This window comes from Ursus americanus, chromosome 18 (assembly GCF_024610735.1).
Source record: "Ursus americanus isolate L20-20 chromosome 18, mUrsAme1.1.p, whole genome shotgun sequence".
Taxonomy (NCBI): domain Eukaryota; kingdom Metazoa; phylum Chordata; class Mammalia; order Carnivora; family Ursidae; genus Ursus; species Ursus americanus.
The window spans coordinates 58,656,016-58,677,308 of NC_142144.1; the positions used below are offsets into that span (position 1 = coordinate 58,656,016).

At 41.1% G+C, this 21,293-nt stretch overlaps 1 protein-coding gene across 4 annotated transcripts in view; it reads right to left on the minus strand.

Annotated features, from left to right (window-relative positions):
* Positions 1–21,293, minus strand: part of KDM4C (lysine demethylase 4C) — a 436,152-nt gene that overhangs the window by 55,633 nt on the left and 359,226 nt on the right. For 2 of the 4 annotated variants that reach the window (XM_045780262.2, XM_087869651.1), the window contains 2 exons: positions 10,379–10,564; positions 7,350–7,397 (listed from right to left, as the gene is read on the minus strand). In XM_045780262.2, the coding sequence (XP_045636218.1) occupies positions 7,350–7,397; positions 10,379–10,564 (234 nt within the window). The remainder of the gene's footprint in view (positions 1–7,349; positions 7,398–10,378; positions 10,565–21,293) is intronic. The other 2 variants (XM_087869653.1, XM_087869652.1) reach the window with 1 other exon arrangement.

The following is a 21,293-nucleotide window of genomic DNA, read 5'->3' on the forward strand; positions in this document are numbered from 1 at the left end:
TCATTCCTGAGCAGGATGGTTCTTAGTCTCCAAGTGTTTGAGTTTCTTCCAAATTTTTCCTTGTGGTTGAGTTCCAATTTCAGAGCGTTGTGGTCTGAGAATATGCAGGGGATAATTTCAATCTTTTGGTATCGGCTGAGACCTGTTTTGTGTCCCACAACATGGTCTATTCTTGAAAATGTTCCATGGGCATTAGAATAGAATGAGTATTCTTTGGTTCTGGGGTGTAGTGTTCTATATATATCTAAGAGGTCCAACTCGTCGAGTATGGCATTCAAAGCCTTTGATTCTTTGCTTAGTTTTTGCCAGGGTGTTCTGTCTACTTCTGAGAGTGGAGTGTTGAGGTCCCCTACTATTAATGTATTTTTATCTATATGTCTCTTTATTCTGGTTAAGAGTTGGCTTGTGTATCTTGCTGCTCCCCTGTTGGGGGCATATATATTTATAATTGTCATATCCACTTGTTGAATACTTCCTTTAAGAATAATATAGTGCCCTTCTGCATCTCTAACTATAGTCTGTAGTTTAAAATCCAGTTTATCTGATATGAGAATTGCTACCCCAGCTTTCTTTTGAGGTCCATTTGCGTGAAAGATGGTACTCCATCCCCTTACTCTCAGTCTGAATGCATCTTTGGGTTCGAAATGAGTCTCTTGTAGACAGCAAATGGATGGGTCATTTCTTTTTATCCAATCTGCAACCCTGTGGCATTAAAGCAAGAATTTAAACCATTAATGTTAAGGCTGAGTACTGAGAGATATGCTTTTAATTCTGCCATGTTGTCAGTAAAGTCTTTGTTTGTATTGGCTGTGACTTTCTGTTCTGTATCACTCTTGGGGCCTTTTTACTTTTATAGAACCCCCCGTAATACCTCCTGTAGGGCTGGTTTCGTGGTTACGAAATTGGCTAGTGACTGTCGATTCTGAAATGTCTTTATTTCTCCATCAATTCTGAATGACAGCCTTGCTGGATAAAGGATCCTTGGCTGCATGTTTTTCTCTGAAAGAGCTTTAAAAATGCTCCCCCAACCCTTTCTCTCATTCCAGGTCTGTGTAGACAGGTCTGACGTAATTCTGATGCCTTTGCCTTGGTACGTGAGAAATTTCTTTGCCCTGGCCGCTTTCAATACTGTATCCTTGGATCTCATATTTGCGAATTGCACTATGACGTGACGTGGTGTAGGTCTGTCATGGCTGAGCTTGGGAGGGGTCCTCTCTACCTCTTGGACACGAATTTTTGTTTCCCTTGCTAGATTAGGGAAATTTTCAGCTACAATTTGTTCAAATATCTCTTCTAGGCCTCTGTTTTTCTCCACCCCCTCGGGGATGCCGATGATTCTAACATTGGATCGTTTCGTTGAGTCAGTAATCTCCCGTAGCCAACATTCGTGGGCGTGGATTTTTTTAAGACCATCTTCTATTTTTATTTTTTCCTCTATTAACCCATCCTCCAATTCACTAACCCTTTCCTCCGCTTCCGTGACCCTGGCCGTCAGAGCCTCTAGTTTTGCCTGCATTTGGCTCATAGAATTTTTAATTTCTGTCAAATTCGCTCTCATTTCCGCCCTTAGGGATTGTATATTCTCAGTAATATTTTCCTGAATACTTTTTTCAAGTCTACTCATTATCTTGACCATTGTTACTCTGAATTCCATTTCTGATAATTTGGTTACATCCATATCCGTTACTTCTGTGGCAGAGGCCACTGACTCACTGTCTTTTCTTTGCTGGGGGGGATTCCTCCTTCTTGTCATTTTAATGAGGGGAGGTTGCGGGGTTTCCAGAGCCCAAAATTATTGACTGGGTCCCAGGCCGTGCCCCTTGTTTTATAGGGATCTTAGAGATGTGGGCTTCTTCTCTAAAGATTTTATTTATTTACTTATCTGAGAGAGGGAGACATACAGTCAGCAAGAACGAAACAGAAGCAGGGGAGTGAGAGAGGAAGAAGCAGGCTCCCAGCGGAGGAGCCCGATGAGGGACTCCTTTCCGGAACGCTGGGATCACGCCCTAAGCCGGAGACAGGCACTCAATGACTGCGCTACCCAGGCGCCTGGGTTGTGGGCTTCTTGATTTTTCAGCCTGCCTTCTGTGTTCTGGGGGAGGGGCCTGCCACGCCGATACTCAGGCAACCCTGTTTGGTTAGAGTCTCCGTGTCCCCTGCGAGGGAGGATGGGGATGGGCACTCTCTGAGCCGGTATTTCCAGGCTTTTGTTCTCTGGCGGCTTTCCCCGGCGGCCGGCTATGCCTCTTCTGAGGGTCAGAGCAGCAGAGGCTGCATTGTCGCAGAACAGAGGGATTGCGGCCCGTTCTCCACTGATGTTCTGGCCACTTTAACTCTATTACTGTTGGTGCTGCTCAACCCTGCAGCGTCCGGGGATGTGCGCCCCACACCCGGCGTCCCTGCCCTCACTTCCAGGGCCGGCGCGTCTCTGTCCTTTGTGTTTCTAATGCCGCCAGCCACCGGCCGCTCCGCAGGCTCCCGGGTCTCCCGGTCTCAGTCTATGCCCGGTGAGCACACCTCGATTCCGGAGTTCCGTGAGAAGCCTGGTGGCGCGCGCACCCGGTTCAGGGTCTCAGTCTGCTGTTTCGCGGGTGCCGACCGCGAGTCCGCCCGCTCCCCCGTGCAGGTGGCCCGCCAGCCGCCAGCCGCCCCGCGCGCGCTCCGGGAGTTCCCGGTCTCAGTCTGGATCCCGTGAGCACACCAGGATTCCGGTGTTCCGGGAGATGCCTGGTGGCGCGCGCGTTCACGGCTCACCGGTCTCAGTCCGCTCTCTCGCGGGTGCCCTCTATGAGTCCGCCCGCTCCCCCGTGCAGGTGGCTGCCGCTTCCCGGCGCCCAAACGCGGCGGCTCCCTCCCCCTTCCGTTTATCTTCCGATATCCGTGCCCGGTTTACAGCTCCCCTCTTCGTACCTCAATACTCAGCGCTGGAGATGTTCATTTGTAGAGATCCAGATGCATCATCCTGCGTCTCAGGCTGATTCCGTGGTTATTTAGGCTGGTCTGGTACCTATCCAGCTCGACTCAGGGGACCGGCTGAAAAAGGGGTCCCCTACTCCTCTGCCATCTTAACTCCCTCTTATCCTTCTTTTTATATAGCCTATCTTATTATGGTATTAAAGCACAGTAGCTAAGAGCCCGGGCACTGAATCAGGTTGCCTGGTTTTGACCATTCTTCTCCTTACTACCTATATAATATATATCAAATTATAACTTAAATACCCTTTGCTTCAGTTTCCTCATCTGTAAAAAGGGGTTAATAATAGTTCCTACCACAAATGGTACTTTGAAGAGTAAATGACGTAATACATGTAAAGCCTCATGTTACATGTTGCATAAACGTTTATCACCATTTCTTCAAAAAAGTACATCTGCTTACAACAGGTGTGTGAATGAGGGCATGTCAGGAAGAATGTTTAAAGTTGGGCTGAGAAGTTAAAAAAAAATTATGTTTTTACTTCCAGGACGCTCCCTGGCTCTCTGTATATTGAATTGAACAGTTTCAAAGCAATCCAACTGAAGTTCTCCATAACTAACCTTTGTGCCTAGATTATTTTTTATGAGCTGGCTACATCCGTGCTAAGATAAGAAAGGAGAGGCGGGCTAGCCTGATGATGGGTATCAAGGAGGGCATGTATTGCACGGCGCACTGGGTCACAAACAATCATGGAACACTACATCAAAAGCTAATGATGTACTGTATGGTGACTAACATATCATAATAATAAAAAAAATAAAAGAAAGGAGAGGTGGGCAGCATACAAGGCCAATCTGTTATCAAACAGTTTATTTCCAATGCCAAAAGTCTTTAAAAATTGGTTTTATTTTCCTCGGTTTCGGTTCATTCAAAAATCTTGGAATGGGGTCACAGTTTATGAGGTTTCTACCCTAATTGTATCCTTTCTTCAAAAAAGTTTAAACCGTTTTCAAGTTTGGGGAACTATCCTGAACTGATAATGAAAGGAAGCTGAGAATCAGAAGGTTGCCATCTGGAGAGTAACAGGCTGCAATCAGGAGCTCTGGCGTTGGACAAGTGGGTGGTGAGAAGGTGATGGGCCCTACCACACAGCCCATGAGAAATTAAAAGAATTTTAGACAAAATATCAAAATTTTGTATTTTTCTGAAAATCCTAAAAATGATGGTATCAATGGTGTTATAATACTCAGTGCCCTATATTTTCATTGTTTTACTGTTCCTTAAAGGAAGATACGAATTGATTTTTGTTTCTTTTTAGAAAAGAGGTGCTTAGCTGATGCTTGAAAGTGGGATGTTCTAGACCTACAGACACTGAAGCCGATTCTATGACTCTTGATCCAGTGGTTCAAACAAAAAAAGGAAAGAAAACAAAGACCCCTAAAATTTTTATTAGCAACGTAATACAAACACGTATCAAAAGACCAGCTAATGGTAACAGGAAAAATAATAAGCCCTCAAACTAGAACGATATAAAAATAAGCTTATTAAAGACAGAAAAAAAATTGGACATATCAACATAAACTCTTGATCATTTGAAAAATAATTATTTTCCTGCTCTGTCACTAATGTGGCCCCCTGCCAAAGTAGCTGGTGCTCCCATGAAACAAAAACAAAAAACACCCTTCATTCCAAATTTGATTGCTAATGGAGCACCTTTAAAAAAGAACCTGGGCTCCTTAATGGGTTGCTGATTTCATGTTTGAAACAAGGAAATCAAGATGATTTTGACATTTCTAATTGGAATAAAGCAAAGATGTCTAAGTGGTTTTAAATTAGGAAAATAAAGTCACCTTGAAGAGGCTCCAAATGGTCAGTGTGTGACAGAAGCATCAAAAAGAAAATTACGTCAATTGGTACCCACTGAATCTATGAAAGGCTATAAACCAAACTGATGCTCAAAAGCAACAAATAATACAAAGCACAGTCAAGCAAAGTCTTACCTACCGATGTGAATTAAGTAAATGCTGTCTTATTACAAAACATAATCCTATGGTCACCCATCAAGGCCCTGAGGGCCACCATTTGGTAAAATGCAACATATGGTGAAATGTAATTTTCGTCTTCAAACCAAAATGCCTATTGGAACTAACTGCAGTACAAGTCATAAACCAGAGCCAGGGGCAGACTCCGGGAAACCAAGTTTCTAGAACTGCACAACACTTCTGAAGGGAGATAGGGCTCAGGTACCCATCTGGAAACTGAGTCTACCTTCTTCCTCTCGTAGAATATGTGGTCTTCTTGACCTTGATTCTGGCTTAAAAACAGAACCCCTTCATGTCTACAAACATTTTATTAAATGAGAGACATGAATAGTCAGTCTTCCCGAATGAGTCCAAGCATAAACACCTGTGGTACAGCGACAGATCCTTTGTTTCAGATCCGGCAGCACCTTACACACAGGAACTGCATGTGCTCACTAGGGAGAGAGCCCAGGACGTTTTGTTAGCATCGGTGGCACGCACTTCCACCCTCTCTGGTGAAACCATTTCTGCTACATTTCTATATCCTTGGCTAATTAAATGGAAATTTACAGTGGGAATGTGTGCTGGGTCTCTCCCTATCAATCCACAATCAACCTGAAACACTGCAGATTCACTATAATTAATGAATTCATATAAATGTGTTACGGATTTCTCAAAGGTTTTTTTTTGTCATTACGTGTTTTCTCAAAAACTGATACTGGAAGTATAATATGCTATACAATATTCTCCTGTGATTAAGAACTATTTTAGGGTTTAGAGTTTAGGAGCTTTGATCATCCATTTGTTTCACATGTTGGTGAGGTGAGAATTATTTTTACATACCAAGGAAAGATTTTATTAAGTTAGTTTTGAAGGTATTTTCACCCTGGTACCACCAAAGGTTAGCTATATAGGAATAGATTAACCAGAAGAGCCACCTTGCTCTGAGCCCTTCACTAGATCCTGCCCAACGTGGGTCCCCATCTGGAGCCATGGACAGTGATGGCACAGAAGGAGTTGTACTGAAGCTTGCCTGGGGAGCTGGCCTGAAGACACAGGCTGAGAAAAAAAGTAAGTGCCGAACAAGGTCTCAAGTTCTTTTTTTTTTTTTATAATAATTTTTTATTATGTTATGTTAGCCACCATACACTACATCCTTAATTTTTGATGTAATGTTCCATGATGCATCATTTGCATATAACACCCAGTGCACCATGCAGTATGTGCCCTCCTTACTACCCATCACCAGCCTATGGTTTCAAGTTCTATTACAAGGATGAGTGCCAGAATAAGACGTGGAGGATGGCTAGAAGGGTAGAATAACAGAAGACAAGAGGACCTCCCAGAGTACGAGGTGCTAGCACAGAAGCCAACATAACCACTACCGCCCATTATCCACACCAACAACACTGCCTTGAAATAGGGTCACGTGTAAAATATCTGACATACTCTTGACATGAAGATGCTCAATAAATACCAGTTCTTTTTCTTTTCCACTAATCCCATTCATTATCATTAGAGAATTGTTGTAACAAATTTATACCAAGCAGCTTCCATGGATGGCCAAGTGCTAGTCGAAGAGAGAAAATATTAATTAAGCCTAGTTTTAAAATCTAAAATTATGATCTAGTTAAAAAAAATTTAGTTAAAATAATATTGAATAAAATAATACACAAAATAGTAGGAAAAAATTTGTCCACTAGGGTGTTTTCTCTATAAAAGTTCTTCTTTTTTCAGTAGGTGTCTGTCTCCATGTTAGTAGCCACAACTTAGAAAATTATGAAAGAAACAAATTTCTCAAATGTCATATTTTTCAAGAGGAGAGGGCACTGAGATAAAAATGATGTACCTCATATAAGATACATTATGAAAAAGGGCTTTGCTCATTGCAATGAACTAATGTATAAAGTGCAAGTGATTTAGTGTTCCCACACTGCATATACGGAATATTCTAATCCAATATGAAGGGTTATTGAAGTAATTTGCCCCCCAAAAAAGATCTGTGCATGCCATCTTCTCACCTCCGTTGCCCTCCATTATTCAGGTGTCTCTTCCACTGGACACCCTCTAGTTTAATCAGGTGTGAAGAGACAGACCCTGTGGTAGCTGCACTTTGCAGGAAGTATATAATTTATGAGCAGGTCACTATTTGCTTTGGAGAAGGAATACGTTTTAGGCTCCTAGTTTCAAAACCATTTTACTATTTATTGTGTTCTTTAGTTTTCCCTTTTCCTTACAAACATCTGTGCAACATCCACATAAGTGGTTAGGAATACAGCCAAAGGAACCTTCCAAAATAGAGCCAGGAAATAGGTCACACTGAATCATGGCAAAGGGCAGGTGGTCAAGTACCACAACACTACAACATAAACACACGTGCACACATACACATGCACACACAAATGAAATCTTACATTTGAAAGATAGCAGGTGCCAGTCAAAAAGTATGCTTGACAAAAACACTGAAAAATACATATAAAAATTTAGATTAAAATAACAGGGATTAGTTGTGCACTTTCTTTAACATATCTGTATCTTTAAGACTTTGGAAGCTACGTATTTTTCAAATACCAACTTTAAAAAAAAAAGATCTATTTATTTATTTGAGAGAGAGAGAACATGTGGTGGGGAGGAACAGAGAGAGAAAGAATCCCAAGCAGACTCCACGCTGAGTGCAGAGCCCGTCGCAGGGCTCAATTCTCATGACCTGATCCAAAACAAAGAGTCAGAGGCTCAACCGACCGTGTCACCCAAGTACCCCTTAAATACCACCTTTTCAATTAAAAGATGCTTACTAATGGAAGAATGCATTATAACAAATCAGATGAGATTTTTCACACTATTATCTAGAATGAGTTTATGCTCAAAGCCCAATAACATTGAAAGAGCTAGTATTTTAGAATATTTTTGGCATTAAAGGAAGAGTAGAAGTTGCCTTAAAATGGTCCTTTGGTGCAAAAAACAAGTAATTGGGAGAAATTTTTTTTTAAAAAAAGAGGAAACAAAAACCCTAAAGTGAGTAAAAATGTAGATCCTATTGAAGCAACTTCATTTCACCTAAACTATGCAGGCCCTCTATTCTGTAAGATGACCGAGTTAGGCTGCCAAGTTTGCCTGAATTTTATTTTATAGTTCTCACTGCACCGATTCAGCAATTGCCCACTACCTCCAAACAATCAGGTATGGTGAAAATATAGCCAAACTATAGTTCCAGCTCTTGAGAGCATAATCCCTGGCATACACAGTTTATACAAGAGAAATATGGGAATTAATTTGAACTTTTTTATGCTTGAAAAGTAAAGCATATTCAATGCAATAGGGGAAATTCACAATGCTCTTAACCAAAGTTACCAGATTTTATGAATTCCTTCCGGTTAGTTGTCAAACATTTTGGGGAAGAAGCCAGACTTGAAGTCCAGCCGAAGAATAATGGATAAGTAACAGCTATCAGACATATATTTTGGAAATCCAGTATTCACAGCGCTTCCTGCCAGAGAACTTTGCAAAGGCAATTTACGAACACTAAAATTGTACCTACATAGGGAAAAACTACCATTTAATATAAATTATATGATGTTTCCCCATGTTTGACAAAGTGTACCAAACTTAAAGTAGATCCATAGAGGAGAGCGAGTAGATGTTCTTTTCAGTCATCATTTATGAAAACAATTAGTAACATAAAGCTGACTGAAGCACACATCATAGGAGGAATGACATCCTGGTTAAACATCTGGACCTCTAATAGCAACTTTAATATAATCACCAGTAACCACAGAGCTTTCGAATATTAAAATAAGAATGTGTGATCCCAAACAAAGCTTCAAATGAACACCTCTAGCTCCATTCAAGGCTTGGAGTTTGGAATTCAACAAATAATAATGGGCTGAAAAAGCATTTACATTCCAGCACCTGTTGCTCATTAATTGAATCCACTTGGGCAAGGAATTGAACCTTTTTGTACTCAGGTTTCTTATCCTTGAAGCAGGGATACTACTACTCATTTCGCCCAGTTCACACAGAATTGTAGTACCAAAGCCAGCAGCAGCAGCAGCAGCAGCAGTAGTAAAAGAGAGAGTAACAATACAACTTTCATTTTCTGAGGGCTTATTCTATGCCATGAACTGAAAACAAGACAGTGAGACAGGCATGCCTTTGTTTGTAGACAAGGAAGCTGAGGCTCTGAGATGAGAACTTGCACAAGGTTGCACATGTGTTGCTGGCAAAGACCAAATGTGAACACAAACTACTCTGACTCAGAAGGTCATGATCTGGTTCACATCTCAAAATGCGTTCCCATGTGTCATCTAATGAGGTAATGCCATTGACTGCATGTTGTAAATGGCAAAGCACCACAGTAATGCAATGTGTCATTACTATGATTTTTTAAAAAGTTGCTAAAATGTATTTTCTGCTGAATATATAATACTATTCTTAGCAAAAGCCCATCAATTCAAGAAACTAAGGAAAAACCATGAATGAATATGCAACTTGTCACCTAAACCATGGAAAGTAGAATAGATGTGACAGTTGGTGATGTCATCTCATACATTTGTGCATTCACACACAACCGAACAAAGTCCCAATGCACAAACATCAAGTATCTCTCAAGATACCAATGGAAGTTGCTGGAATCATTAAAAAGCCAAGAGATTTGTCGTGTATGGGTCATGGCTCCCCAGGCCCAGACTGACAACCTGGCAGGCTGCTCACAGGAGGTTAATAGAGACATAGGACAAGTATGTTAGGTTGCAAAGAGTCTGTGGCCAAGCCTCCCAGGGATAACACAGGGCAACAAGTTAGCAAAGTTGCCCTTTGTGGGCAGCCAAAAAACAATTACAGTGAACTGGAAAAGTAACAAAGGCATATCAACCATCTCCACACTGTCCTAATTTTTCTAAGCATTTAAAACAAACGTAAGATTCCATTTGCCAACAACAGGTAAAGTGATTTATAGTTAAATTCACATGTTATTTACTTGCAAACACTCTTTGCCCAGAAAAAGGTTCGGTCCTGAGTGATATAGAAAAGGCAGAGAAAAAGTGACCTCTATACTTCTCTCCTACATTTCTGCTTTTCTGAAATTGTCCTCATTCCTCCTAGGGCCCCCATGCTGCACCTAGCTTATCCCGCCTCAGGCAGCAAGGCCCCAAATATTTGTGACCACCTGCCCCCTTCCCTTTACTGTGTTACTCCTCTTTGTTTCTTCCAGAAGAGATGAAATAAAACCTAAAGGCCAGAATATACAGGTATGTGGATCAGGACACTGATCGGTCCTGGGCAAACACTAGAAAATAATAACGTACAATCCCTGCCCTCAAGAAACTCACAGTCTGGACGTACGACAATGAGTAACATTACAGAGTAGAGCATGCTAGCCTTGGGAAGTGTACAGGAGGGAATTCATAGGCAGTCTTGGCATCAGGGAAGGAAGGGAGGGCCTTACCACATTTGGGTTGACCTTATGTCGAAAGCATGTGATGTTCACCACGTATGGCCAATCGTCAGGCTCCATCAGCACCCCAGCAGCATGAGCACACGTGACATGGAAGGAGGCTGGGCAGCGGCCATAGGAACACTGAATACAGGCTCCAGAGACCTTCTTAACCCGGTGTCTGCAGAAGATGCATTTCTGGAGGATTAAAACAAAGAAGAACATCAATTCAAACTGTAACTCAGCTGATTTCCACACTTAATAGCTTTAAAGAGAGGCAGAAAACAGATTACGTCAAGTCTTGACCCTCCAGGGGCCCTAGTGGTGAGAGCAACTGTTGACAATGTAAGTTGTGTATTTTTAATGAAACACACTGCTATTGTCACATACTACCAAACATATGTTGAAATACTTCCTGTGGTTAGGAAAGCCAAACCCTTTTACATATGCTTCTCCGGGCACAGTGAGGAAACACCCCACGGGTGCTCCTGCAAATCACCCATGAATGCTTGAGTGACTTCTCTTTTACCTTCTGCATGGCAGGACTTTTGGTACATCAAGAGATAGAATATGGGTTTGGAAGACAGATACCTACTGTCCTAAATTAGATGAGGTGTTCAGAAATACCCCCAAACAGCACAGAGATGGTCTTAGTTTTCTATTTACAAAGAACTGTAAAGTGTTAATGGTCCAATGTGGAAACTAGGGGATCAAGTGTTTAACAATACAAACCTGAATACTTCATGACTGACACACAAATATGTTTCCCAAAGTGAGAAAATTGAAAGTCACCCTAAAGGGCATAATTTTGTTGAGTACCTATAGCTGACTATGCCTAGCGAAGACAGAATGAAAATAAAAACAGCAATAATGATTACCACAATCTAAAAATTAAATTGCACACAATTAGCCCTAGACATTATCAGTATATTTGTTATGAAAGATGGGAAAAATCAAACAGCTTCACTAAATGTACAATTAGTGAATACTTGAAGGTTAGAAGAAAAGTGGCCGTAGAACAACATAGGGTAGGTTCAGAAAGCAGAAGAAACAGAATGATGAAAAGCTTGACTTTTCATTCCTAAGGATGAAAAAGGTCTGCAATCTGATCAAATACTGGTACAGGTGCTCTTCTTTTATTGGTACATTTTCCTTCCTGGGACAGAAAAGGTAAACTCAGTGTCTCTTGGGGATCATAATATTTTATCACAGACCCGTAAGAATCAACGTGCACTTCTAACTCTTCCTCGCCCTCACATCAGATCAGCAACTTTAGTCTTATAGATTCTGCACCTTAATCTTGCCCCGATCTCTCCCTGTCCATCTATACCAACTGCCACTACCTCTGCTCATGGTACCCAACATAGTAATGTCCTCCTAACTGGTCTGTTATTTTAGTCCATTTCGATTCCTCTTACCCAGGCCTGCCACAGTGATCTCTCTACAACATAAATCCAGTATCAGCCACCTGCTTAAATGTCCTTCAGTAGCTTCTCCTTATCTCCAAAACATTCCAGAAAAAAGGAACAGCATGAGATGGAAAAGGAAAGCTTATAGTCCATCTGAGCAGTCTTATTTCTCACTAGTCCCCATACGGGCCCCACACTCCAGGCTTTTATCTGTTCTCCCTATACATCTGGATTCAATGTACAATTAAGTACTTTTAAGTGGGACTTAAGGGTGTGGCTTGGCTGATTAAGAAGCTACACACATACACACACACAGAACCAAAGAACTGAAACAAGACCCATTATAATCTGAATAAAAGTATTACTTAATATCTTGGTGTCTTGGCAATTTTTTAAAAGACTTTATTTATTTGAGAGAGAGAGAGAGCACAAGCAGGGAGGGGGCAGAGGGAGACGAAGACTCCTCACTGAGTAGGGAAACCCGTTGCGGGTGGGGGTGGGGTTCGATCCCCGGATCCTGGGATCTAACCTGAGCTGAAGGCAGCCACATAACTGACTGAGCCACCCAGGCACTCTTGACAATTCCTGTTATCATTTTCAACACATTCTTGGTAATTCCTGGCATTCTAATATTTTTTGCCAATTCCAATTATTTGAAATGTGATTGTAGATATAATAGCAAAAACTTGTATCAGGAGCCCCAAGCATAATCAGACAATCTTTTAAGAGCCTAATCATACTACCTGGAGGTCAGCATTTGACTAAGTTCAGATATTGACAGATATGAAAGGAAAAATGGTTTCCCATTTTCCTAATTAAATAGGATTTTTTGAGTAGGAAAGAGTATTATGACTGAAGCTAGTTAATGAATTGGTAACTCCAGCCTCTTAGACCACCATTAACTGCCTCATTAAATAGAGGCCCTCCAGAAAAGGCAAAAGAAACAGAGATAATACACTTAAGTCCAGTGAGGATTCAATCCTGGGAATCTAGTAAGGGAAGGGCTCTCCCTTCCCAGCAAGATGAGAGGAGGTCATTTCTTTTTTTTTTTTTTTTAATAATTTTTATTTTGTTATATTAGTCACCATACAGTACATCCCCAGTTTTTGATGCAATGTTCCATGATTCATTATTTGCGTATAACACCCAGTGCACCATGCAATACGTGCCCTCCTTAATACCCATCACTGGCCTATCCCATTCCCCCACTCCTCTCCCCTCTGAAGCCCTCAGTTTGCTTCCCAGAGTCCACAGTCTCTCATGGTTCATTCCCCCTTCTGTTTACTACCCCCCCTTCATTTTTTCCTTCTTTCTCCTACCAATCTTCCTAGTTCTTATGTTCCATAAATGAGTGAAACCATATAATTATCTTTCTCTGCTTGACTTATTTCACTTAGTATAATCAAGAGGAGGTCATTTCTAAGGATACAACCAGTATCCTTACAAAGTCAACCTAACTGCAGACTACTATAATTTGATGCTTTGGAAAATGTTTATTCATAGAGTTGGGAAGTTAGACTTAAACATCAACCAGGTTTTTGAGGAGATAGAGAAATACATAAAAGGAGTAAGGGAGCCATTCTGGATCTTATAGTACAGTTGGTGTTGTATTTCCAAACCCCATTTTCACTTGCTTGGTACTAAACCAGTTGTTCTGCATCCTGGATAAAACATCTGTGGCAATCTAACACATACACGTCTGGGCTACAGAACTTAATTCAGCGGGGCAAAAACAAGGACAAATAGACAGTTCTTAGGAATGTTACGTCGGAACAAGCACTATGAAAGAAACAGGGACAAAGCTCTATGTGGAACCCGAATGACTGGTGCAATGAGTTACGCCTGGAGGCAAGACAGGGAAGAAGGCCTTCAGGAAACACATGGCTGATTGGATCAAGACGGTGGACTCAGCCTGTGCTACAACTTTCTCAGCTGTTATAACACCTCAGTAAAGATAAAGGAAAAAGAGTGAAACTATAATAGTACTGGCTACCAAGAAAAGGTGCAACTAATCCCAGGGAGCAGATCCCCAGCAAACAGTTATTAGTAGGTATCTCTGAGGAGACAGTTCTGGCAAGGCCAATGCCAACAGTGGAAGCAAATACCTAAAAGACAAACTACTGACCATTGGACCAGCCCATGGCCCATCCTTCCCCAATCATCATCAGTAGGTGAGGTAATCCTATCTGATCTGAATCAGAGTCCTATGATCTGACTCATCATTCACCAATAAACCAAGCTGATTCTCATTCGGGCTGAGGAAAGAAAAATTGCACCCACGATGCACAACTAAAATACAGATACGTTAAAAATCACAATGATTTGAGGCAAAACAAAAATAAATGAGAGGAGCTATGATTACTCAATAGAAGAATATCTGACCGAAGGAGTCAGGTAAGTGGAAGCATGAGATGAGTTAAAAAGAGGTACAGTATATGTTATGATAGGGATTCCAAAATAAATCCCATCAATTAGGAAAAAAGTAACAACTACATAGCTAAGAAATTCAAAATATCAGTCAAAAAGAATCAAGATGTGCTGAATATTGGATTGTACCTTACTAAAGATCAAATCAGCAACTAGAAGATGGAACCTAGAGATTGTACAGAACATAGAAGAAAATTAAAAAAAAAAAGAAAATAGAACACAAATGCTAAGCAATATGAAAAAGAGATCCAGATGTGCTATTATCTTTCTAAAAGGCATCTTACAGGAATAAAATAGAGAAAATAACAGAAATTTTCCAGACCTGCAAAAAAGCCCAACAAGTATAAATAATTAAAAAAAAAAATCACCTAGACACATCTAAGACCTCAAAATAAAAAGAGAAAAATCCCAAAATCTTCCAGAGAAGAAAAGAGAAAAATCAGATTACCATCAGATCTCTAATTTGCGACAGTGAATGCTAACAGACAATGAAACAATATCTTCAGTTTCAGGAGGAAAATTAAATTTGGTCTATATTCAGCCTAATTATCATTCAAATGTGAGGGTAAACATAAAGACTTTCTTTTCTTTTTCACATACAAAGAGGAGAAGTACCTGTGAAGTGAAGAGCAACCAAAATGCTAGTAATGTAGATAAGTCTAAATGAATATTGACTTTATAAACAATAATAGTAATGTCTTCTGGGTTTCAAGCATAGAGAATATGAACAGATGACAACTGAAGCATATAAGGAAGAAGTGGTAAAAGACGCTTAAAATGTTCTAACATTCTTGAATTGTCTGGGATAGGGGTAAAAGTACCAATTAATTAATAGTGTGAAAAAGAAAACGGAATAAGGAAAAATAATAAATTCAAACAAAGACATGAAAGGAAGGAAACAGAAGCAGAACAAACAGGAGCAAAGGGAAAGAACACTGAAAGCTGGCAGGACTAAACCCAAATATGTCAGTATGTTACATGTAAACAGACCAGGGGTAGCAAACTTTTCTTAAATGCCAGATAATAAATATTTTAGGCTTGTATGGCACAGAGTCCCAGCTGCAACCACTCAGCTCTGCCATTATAGCACAAAAGCAGTCATGGATAATCTGCAAATGATGACTGTCATTGTGTTCCAGTAAAACTTTATTTGTACAGCAAGCACATACCTTAGTTCACTGATCCCTGCTATAGGCCATGGGCACATATTTGCAGTTATGGGCACAAATTTGAAGTTAGTATGATAGAATTAGTATTTAAGAATGATCACTCTAACTCTTAATGATAAAGAACAAACTGAGGGTCGGTGGAGGGAGGTGGGTGGGGGGTGGGCTAGACAGGTGATGGGTACTAAGGAGAGCACTTGTTATGATGAGCACTGGGTGTTGTATACAAGTGAGGAATCACCGTATTCTACTCCAGAAACCAATATTGCACTGGATGTTAACTACTCAAAATTTAAGTTAAAAAAAAAAAAAGAATGATCACTCTATCAGCAAGATTGATCGAGGTAGGAAAACAAAACTGTCAGGGAGCCACAGAAATACTGAGGCACAGGATGATGAGGACTTGGATTAGAGAAACAGCTATTGGGAGAAAGGTAAATTTTGAGTTTTTTATTCTTGCTGCCCTTTACTGATAGAGATTGTACGCCTTCCTCTAAAAAGAGCTGCTCATTTAAGATCAGGGTTGGACAGTCTGTCTTCTGTGCGAAAGAACCTCTCTAGCAGCGCCCTTAGTGTGAAAATGGACGTGGGTAGGGGCAACACCAATTCTAGAGGGACACGGATAGTAGGGAGCGTGTGAACAGAAAGATTATCAGGCATTTAAAAGCAGAAAAGGTTCAGAAAGATAGTATCATTCTTCCTGCAATTCACGGAGGTGCCAGTGTCCCACTGGGAAAAGGTTGAGGAGCCGACTGGTGGATGATGGTTAATGAAGGCTTTGAGAAGTCAAATAAGGCAGCCTAGAGGACCATCATTTTGGTTGCTGTAGAACAAAGTCGAGGTGGGGTTGCCATCCGAGGAGGCCAGTGCAGCACAGCAGGAAAACGCAAGCACAGATAACACTAGAGTGACTGTAAATGTCCTTTACCTTTATGGTTTCCTAGGGAGGATGCCTAGGATGTAACAGCTACTCAGTCAATGTCTGCTCAATTAAACTGAATACAAACAAGTAGATCAGGGTGAAGTGATGGCCCTGCTCATGTTTCCTCAACAGTAAAAAAAAAAAAGTCCTCATTTTAGAACATCATAGAGATGTTAGAGCAGGTCAGAGTCACAGGGAGTCCTGCTTAGAACACAGATTGCTGGCCCCAACCCCAGAGTTTCAGTGTGCTTGGGTAGGGCCACTTAATTTGCATTTTTTAAAAAGATGTATTCATTTATTATTTATTTGACAGAGAGAGACAGCCAGCAAGAGGGAACACAAGCAGGGGGAGTGGGAGAGGAAGAAGCAGGCTCCCAGCGGAGGAGCCTGATGCGGAGCTCGATCCCAGGACGCTGGGATCACGCCCTGAGCAGAAGGCAGATGCTTAACGACTGAGCCACCCAGGCGCCCCTGAATTTGCATTTCTAACAAGTTCCTAGTGGTGCTGATGCTTTTGATCCCAGGATCACACTTTGAGAACCAAGCATGGAGGGTTAAAGAGTTAAAGGATGTCGATTATTCTGAGAGCCTGTAGGATAAAGCAATTCAGGAAGTACAATGATTTTTCATCTATTCTTCTGTGTCAAGGGCTGAGAGAATCCTCGGGCGAGTATGATTTATAGAGCACTGTACTTTCTTGGGGGACTGGATTTCCATACTTATTCCAATGGCATAGGCCATTAAGGCTCCTAATGGATTGAGGAATTAATGAAGTATCTGGCAATGAGGCTTTGTGTATCATTAGATTCCTTGAGCACACAGCTTGGCAAAGGGCATCAAGAAATGATGAGCTGTGAAGGAGTTGGAAGTTCAAAGCACAATCCATCCCCCTTTTTTTTTCTTTTAATATGATTTGCAGCAGATTTTACTGTTGTTTCAACAATGTTATGGTTCTTTTTCCTTCCATAAATAGGCAGGTAATTCCAAAACAGGCACAAACACTTTTTAATTAGCATTTCCCTATCAGACAAACAATAAGCTAATGATAATGAAATATTATTTTCCTTTTGCTCTCCCAAGACACTTTTTCCAAGCACTACACAGCAAACTAACATTCCCAATTGAAAGAGGGAATAATGTTAGACTCAATGGCTAACACTGTTGTTGAGGCTGAAACTTCCATTTTACTCCAAGACCTTAAACACAGGTTTTAAAGGAGAACCTTCCCACTCTCTTTCAATTCTACCTGTAAAATTTATATTCTGTTCATCAGTATTTGTTAAGTCAATCACTCAGGTGCCAATACTGGCCAGCACTGGAGGAACACTGATATGATGCAGTCTGAGTTGTACAGCAGAGGGCTTACAGTCCAGGGGAGGAGACAGACATGTAAACACCATAGCCAGAAGGAAAAGCAGGATGCAACAGCTGCCGTGTGAGCAAGATTCAGGAGCAGAGAGAGGAGTAGATTGATACCAAGAGAAATCAGTTTACCCAAAGAGCTCAAGAGCAGCTGGGGAGAGGGGAGAGGGAACACGGGAAACCGAGATCCACCGTGGACTGACGCTACAGTGTTGGGCTGCTTTTGTGAGAGGCAGCAATTAATACACAGACTCACACCACTCACACCACACAGAATTGTCTGACCTCAGCCATCCAAGGATATTACAAATAGTGGACACTACAAAATGGTAAACTCAATTCTGAATGCTCATGCATCAGCTCATAAGTCCTGTGTTTCCCCAGCCTCCTCATGAAAAGTTATTTCTACACTTCAAGTTTAGAGCATTAAAATATATGGCTTATGGTGTCAAGTATGTTGAATTAAATCCTTCTTTATGATATGTATCAGAAACCATTTATCTCATTGCTTGTTGTTTGGTGAGATTCACCCCGCAAAAAATGAGAAGCTAAGAAAAAGTCAAGTAGCAGGATAAAGAGGAAAGGGCAGAGGAATGAGCTCAGCCAGGCCACGAGACAGAGCTAGAAAAATGGGCAGAGGTGGTAGGGATCAGATCAAAGACTACACTTATTCAAAATAAGGCTAGACAGTCACTGCTGGCCCTGAGAAATGTTAAATAAGAAGCACAAAAGAATTCTAGAACTGGAAAGGCCATCTCAGTTCAGACACAGACCGACAAATTAACAAATGACTCTTAAAAAGTACTATGTCAACAGCTCAGTCACACTTTTTATTTTTGATCAGAAGATACACCACAGGGAAGCTCATCAAATGGGAATCCTTCTGGAAGCACCTTTTTAATCCCAGCACCAGAACACTGACTACAGATAGCAGGTGCTCAATAAATATTTTGTGACTAAATGAATGATTGTTTCCTTATTATGTATCATGTGTTAATTCATTCTTTCAGCCATTAAACACCTATTAAACATCTTTCATATAAAAAGCTTTCTGCAAAATGTGGAAGGAGATATAAAAATGAAAAAGATACCATCTATATATTCAACCAGATTAATCTGGCATATAAGAATAGCTGCAACAAAAGCTTTGCCGTGGTCATCACAATAATCATGATGAAGTGCTACTGGATTTGGAAGGAGAGAGGGCTGGAGAACCAAGGTCAGACCAACATGTGTGCCTCAGCTGGTTATGCTCCTCCAACCCAGAACCTTCCACCATTCTTCTACTGAGAAGGTCTCAAAGAGAGGCAAGAGAGGATGAATTTCATGACAGCCACTCAAGGGACACCCCACAGGACAAGAGAGCAGGTATGACTCTGTTTGAATGGCTCAGATCATGTAGCAGCAGAGCTCAGGCAGGTGACCTGTGCACCCCTCTGAACGTAGGGCACAAGTCACTGAGTCCAGGCACCACCGGGTCAGTTCCATGAGGCTGGCTCTAGGGAACTTAAAGTAAAAATGGGGTTTCTCCCAAGTCAGAAGTTTCCTGTAACTTATACCTTGGAGTTTAGAGACAACGTGCAATGCTTTTGCACCAGGTCAGACAGTGCCTTGGAGAGTGCTGGGGACGTGCTGCACACTGGCTGAGTCTGCAGTTGGCAGGGATACAGGGTCTGCCACATGGTTCAGCGAAGCTGCCAGCAGGGTTTAGAGAACTCGGGAAGCTAGCAAGAGCAGGCAGATGCCTGTGCTCGCCTTAGAAAGACCAGCAGGTCTCAGCCAGTGCACATGCAGTAGCAAGAGGAAAGAGGAAGGACATTTTACCATAGATGTAACAAAGCTCAGAGGTGGAAAAACATGAGGCAAAGTTGAGTGAAGAAGTGTGAGCAAAACTAAGGAATGACAGGCTAGAAAGGTGAGATCTCAGAAGGTCTTGGATGGTACCTGACGCGAATCTCACCTTCACTTGCCAAGATGAGAGACTGACGAAAGCTTAGTAGTGGTGACTAATGTTTAGATAGAAAACAGAACTGCTATTTTATAACAATTTTCTGAGTGACTTAGGTTTAAACTTTAGGCAACCAAGCAATTCTCCAGACCAGCCCATCACAAAAATCAAAATAATCCCGAACGCTTATTGTTCAGGTATGGCTCTTCGCTTGTCCATCCTCTGCTCCTCCAGGGTTGGACAAATTCTAATCGTCTTGCTATCAAACGTACCTGGCACAGTGTACAAACACGGTATCTGGGGAGTACCCTGACCAAACACCACACTTCTCCTGACTTTCCTACATGTATTTCATCATAGTTGGAAGCACGGACTGGGAAGTCAGACAGACCTAGTTTTGGAGGCTAGCCTGGCATAGGCACAACACAGGTGCAAGTCACAGGACGGGGACGGGGCCTGAACAAACGAAAGTGAAGAGAAGGTCCTGGGGGAAACACGCTAGCCTCTGAATGCTTCCTGCCTCCCTTTCCTACCCTCCCTCAACAGAAAACAGAACTTCCCCTCTGCACTTACTACCTGGGCTGTGCAGAAAACCCAGACATAAAAGCACCATTTGCAAATAAATTAAAGGCAACATCACAATCTCATGTTGAAAGAGGCACTTCACTGATAGTATATAGCAGCATTTGCTGAATCACAACATAGGCAATGTTATCTATGCTGAGAAAAATCAATCACTTATCATTTCTACTTCTCTAACAGCCTGTTTGGGTTCCATCCTTCATTTCAAGTTTATTTCAAATTTAAAGGGCGAAAGGGGCATACAATTACAGCATACAGAGAGCTTTAGAACAAATCTTACTCTGAGTACTTATTAAGTGTCACTAAACATCTTTCAGCTGATGGGCGGGAAAACCAAGCCTCCTAAATCACAAAATAAACATTCTCTAAGTACTTCTGTATTTGCATTTTAATTTCTTTTTATGTTAATATTAAAGACCACCTGTTTCCTGGAGGAAATTTCATTATTTGAAATTATTGTTTATAAGAGATCGAACAGGAATTCTTACTCTTCCTGCATAAAGCATTTACTTGAAATCAAAATTACTGAATTATTTACTCAAAAATTTTTAAAAGACCCTCTGTCCTTTTTGGCACAAGTCAGACCTCCTGACATCACTGATATGTACTCTCTACCCTATTAAAAAAAAACAAACAAAACCAGATTTGTAAAGTTACTTATAACTTAAGGTGAATTTCTAAACTCTACTGGTTTTACATCTCTCTGAATTAATGTTCGAAATGACAGTATTTTATTCATTTAATTCTCAGTACTGAATTTAAAAAGAAACACAATTTTCCTGTTTCACACGATTTTGGAAGGCTGGCTTACAAAGCTTTCCACTGATCCAAGGATAGGCCTCCCCCACCCCAAGAAACTTTATTTATTATGAATATCAGCTATGATTTGGTACTGGCATTATCAAATCAAGGACTATAAAACATTTTCTATTTATTTCTGGCCTCGAGCCTGAAGGCCTAAAGATATTTGACCAAAAATAAATAAAACAAAGACAGAGACTAATTATCCTTAGCAGTATTTGTTTTGAGACAGTGCAGATATCCAACCCCATCAAAGGCTGCAGTGTTGTTTTGTTCAGTGTTTTTTTTTAGAGAGATGTGTATGGTTTCT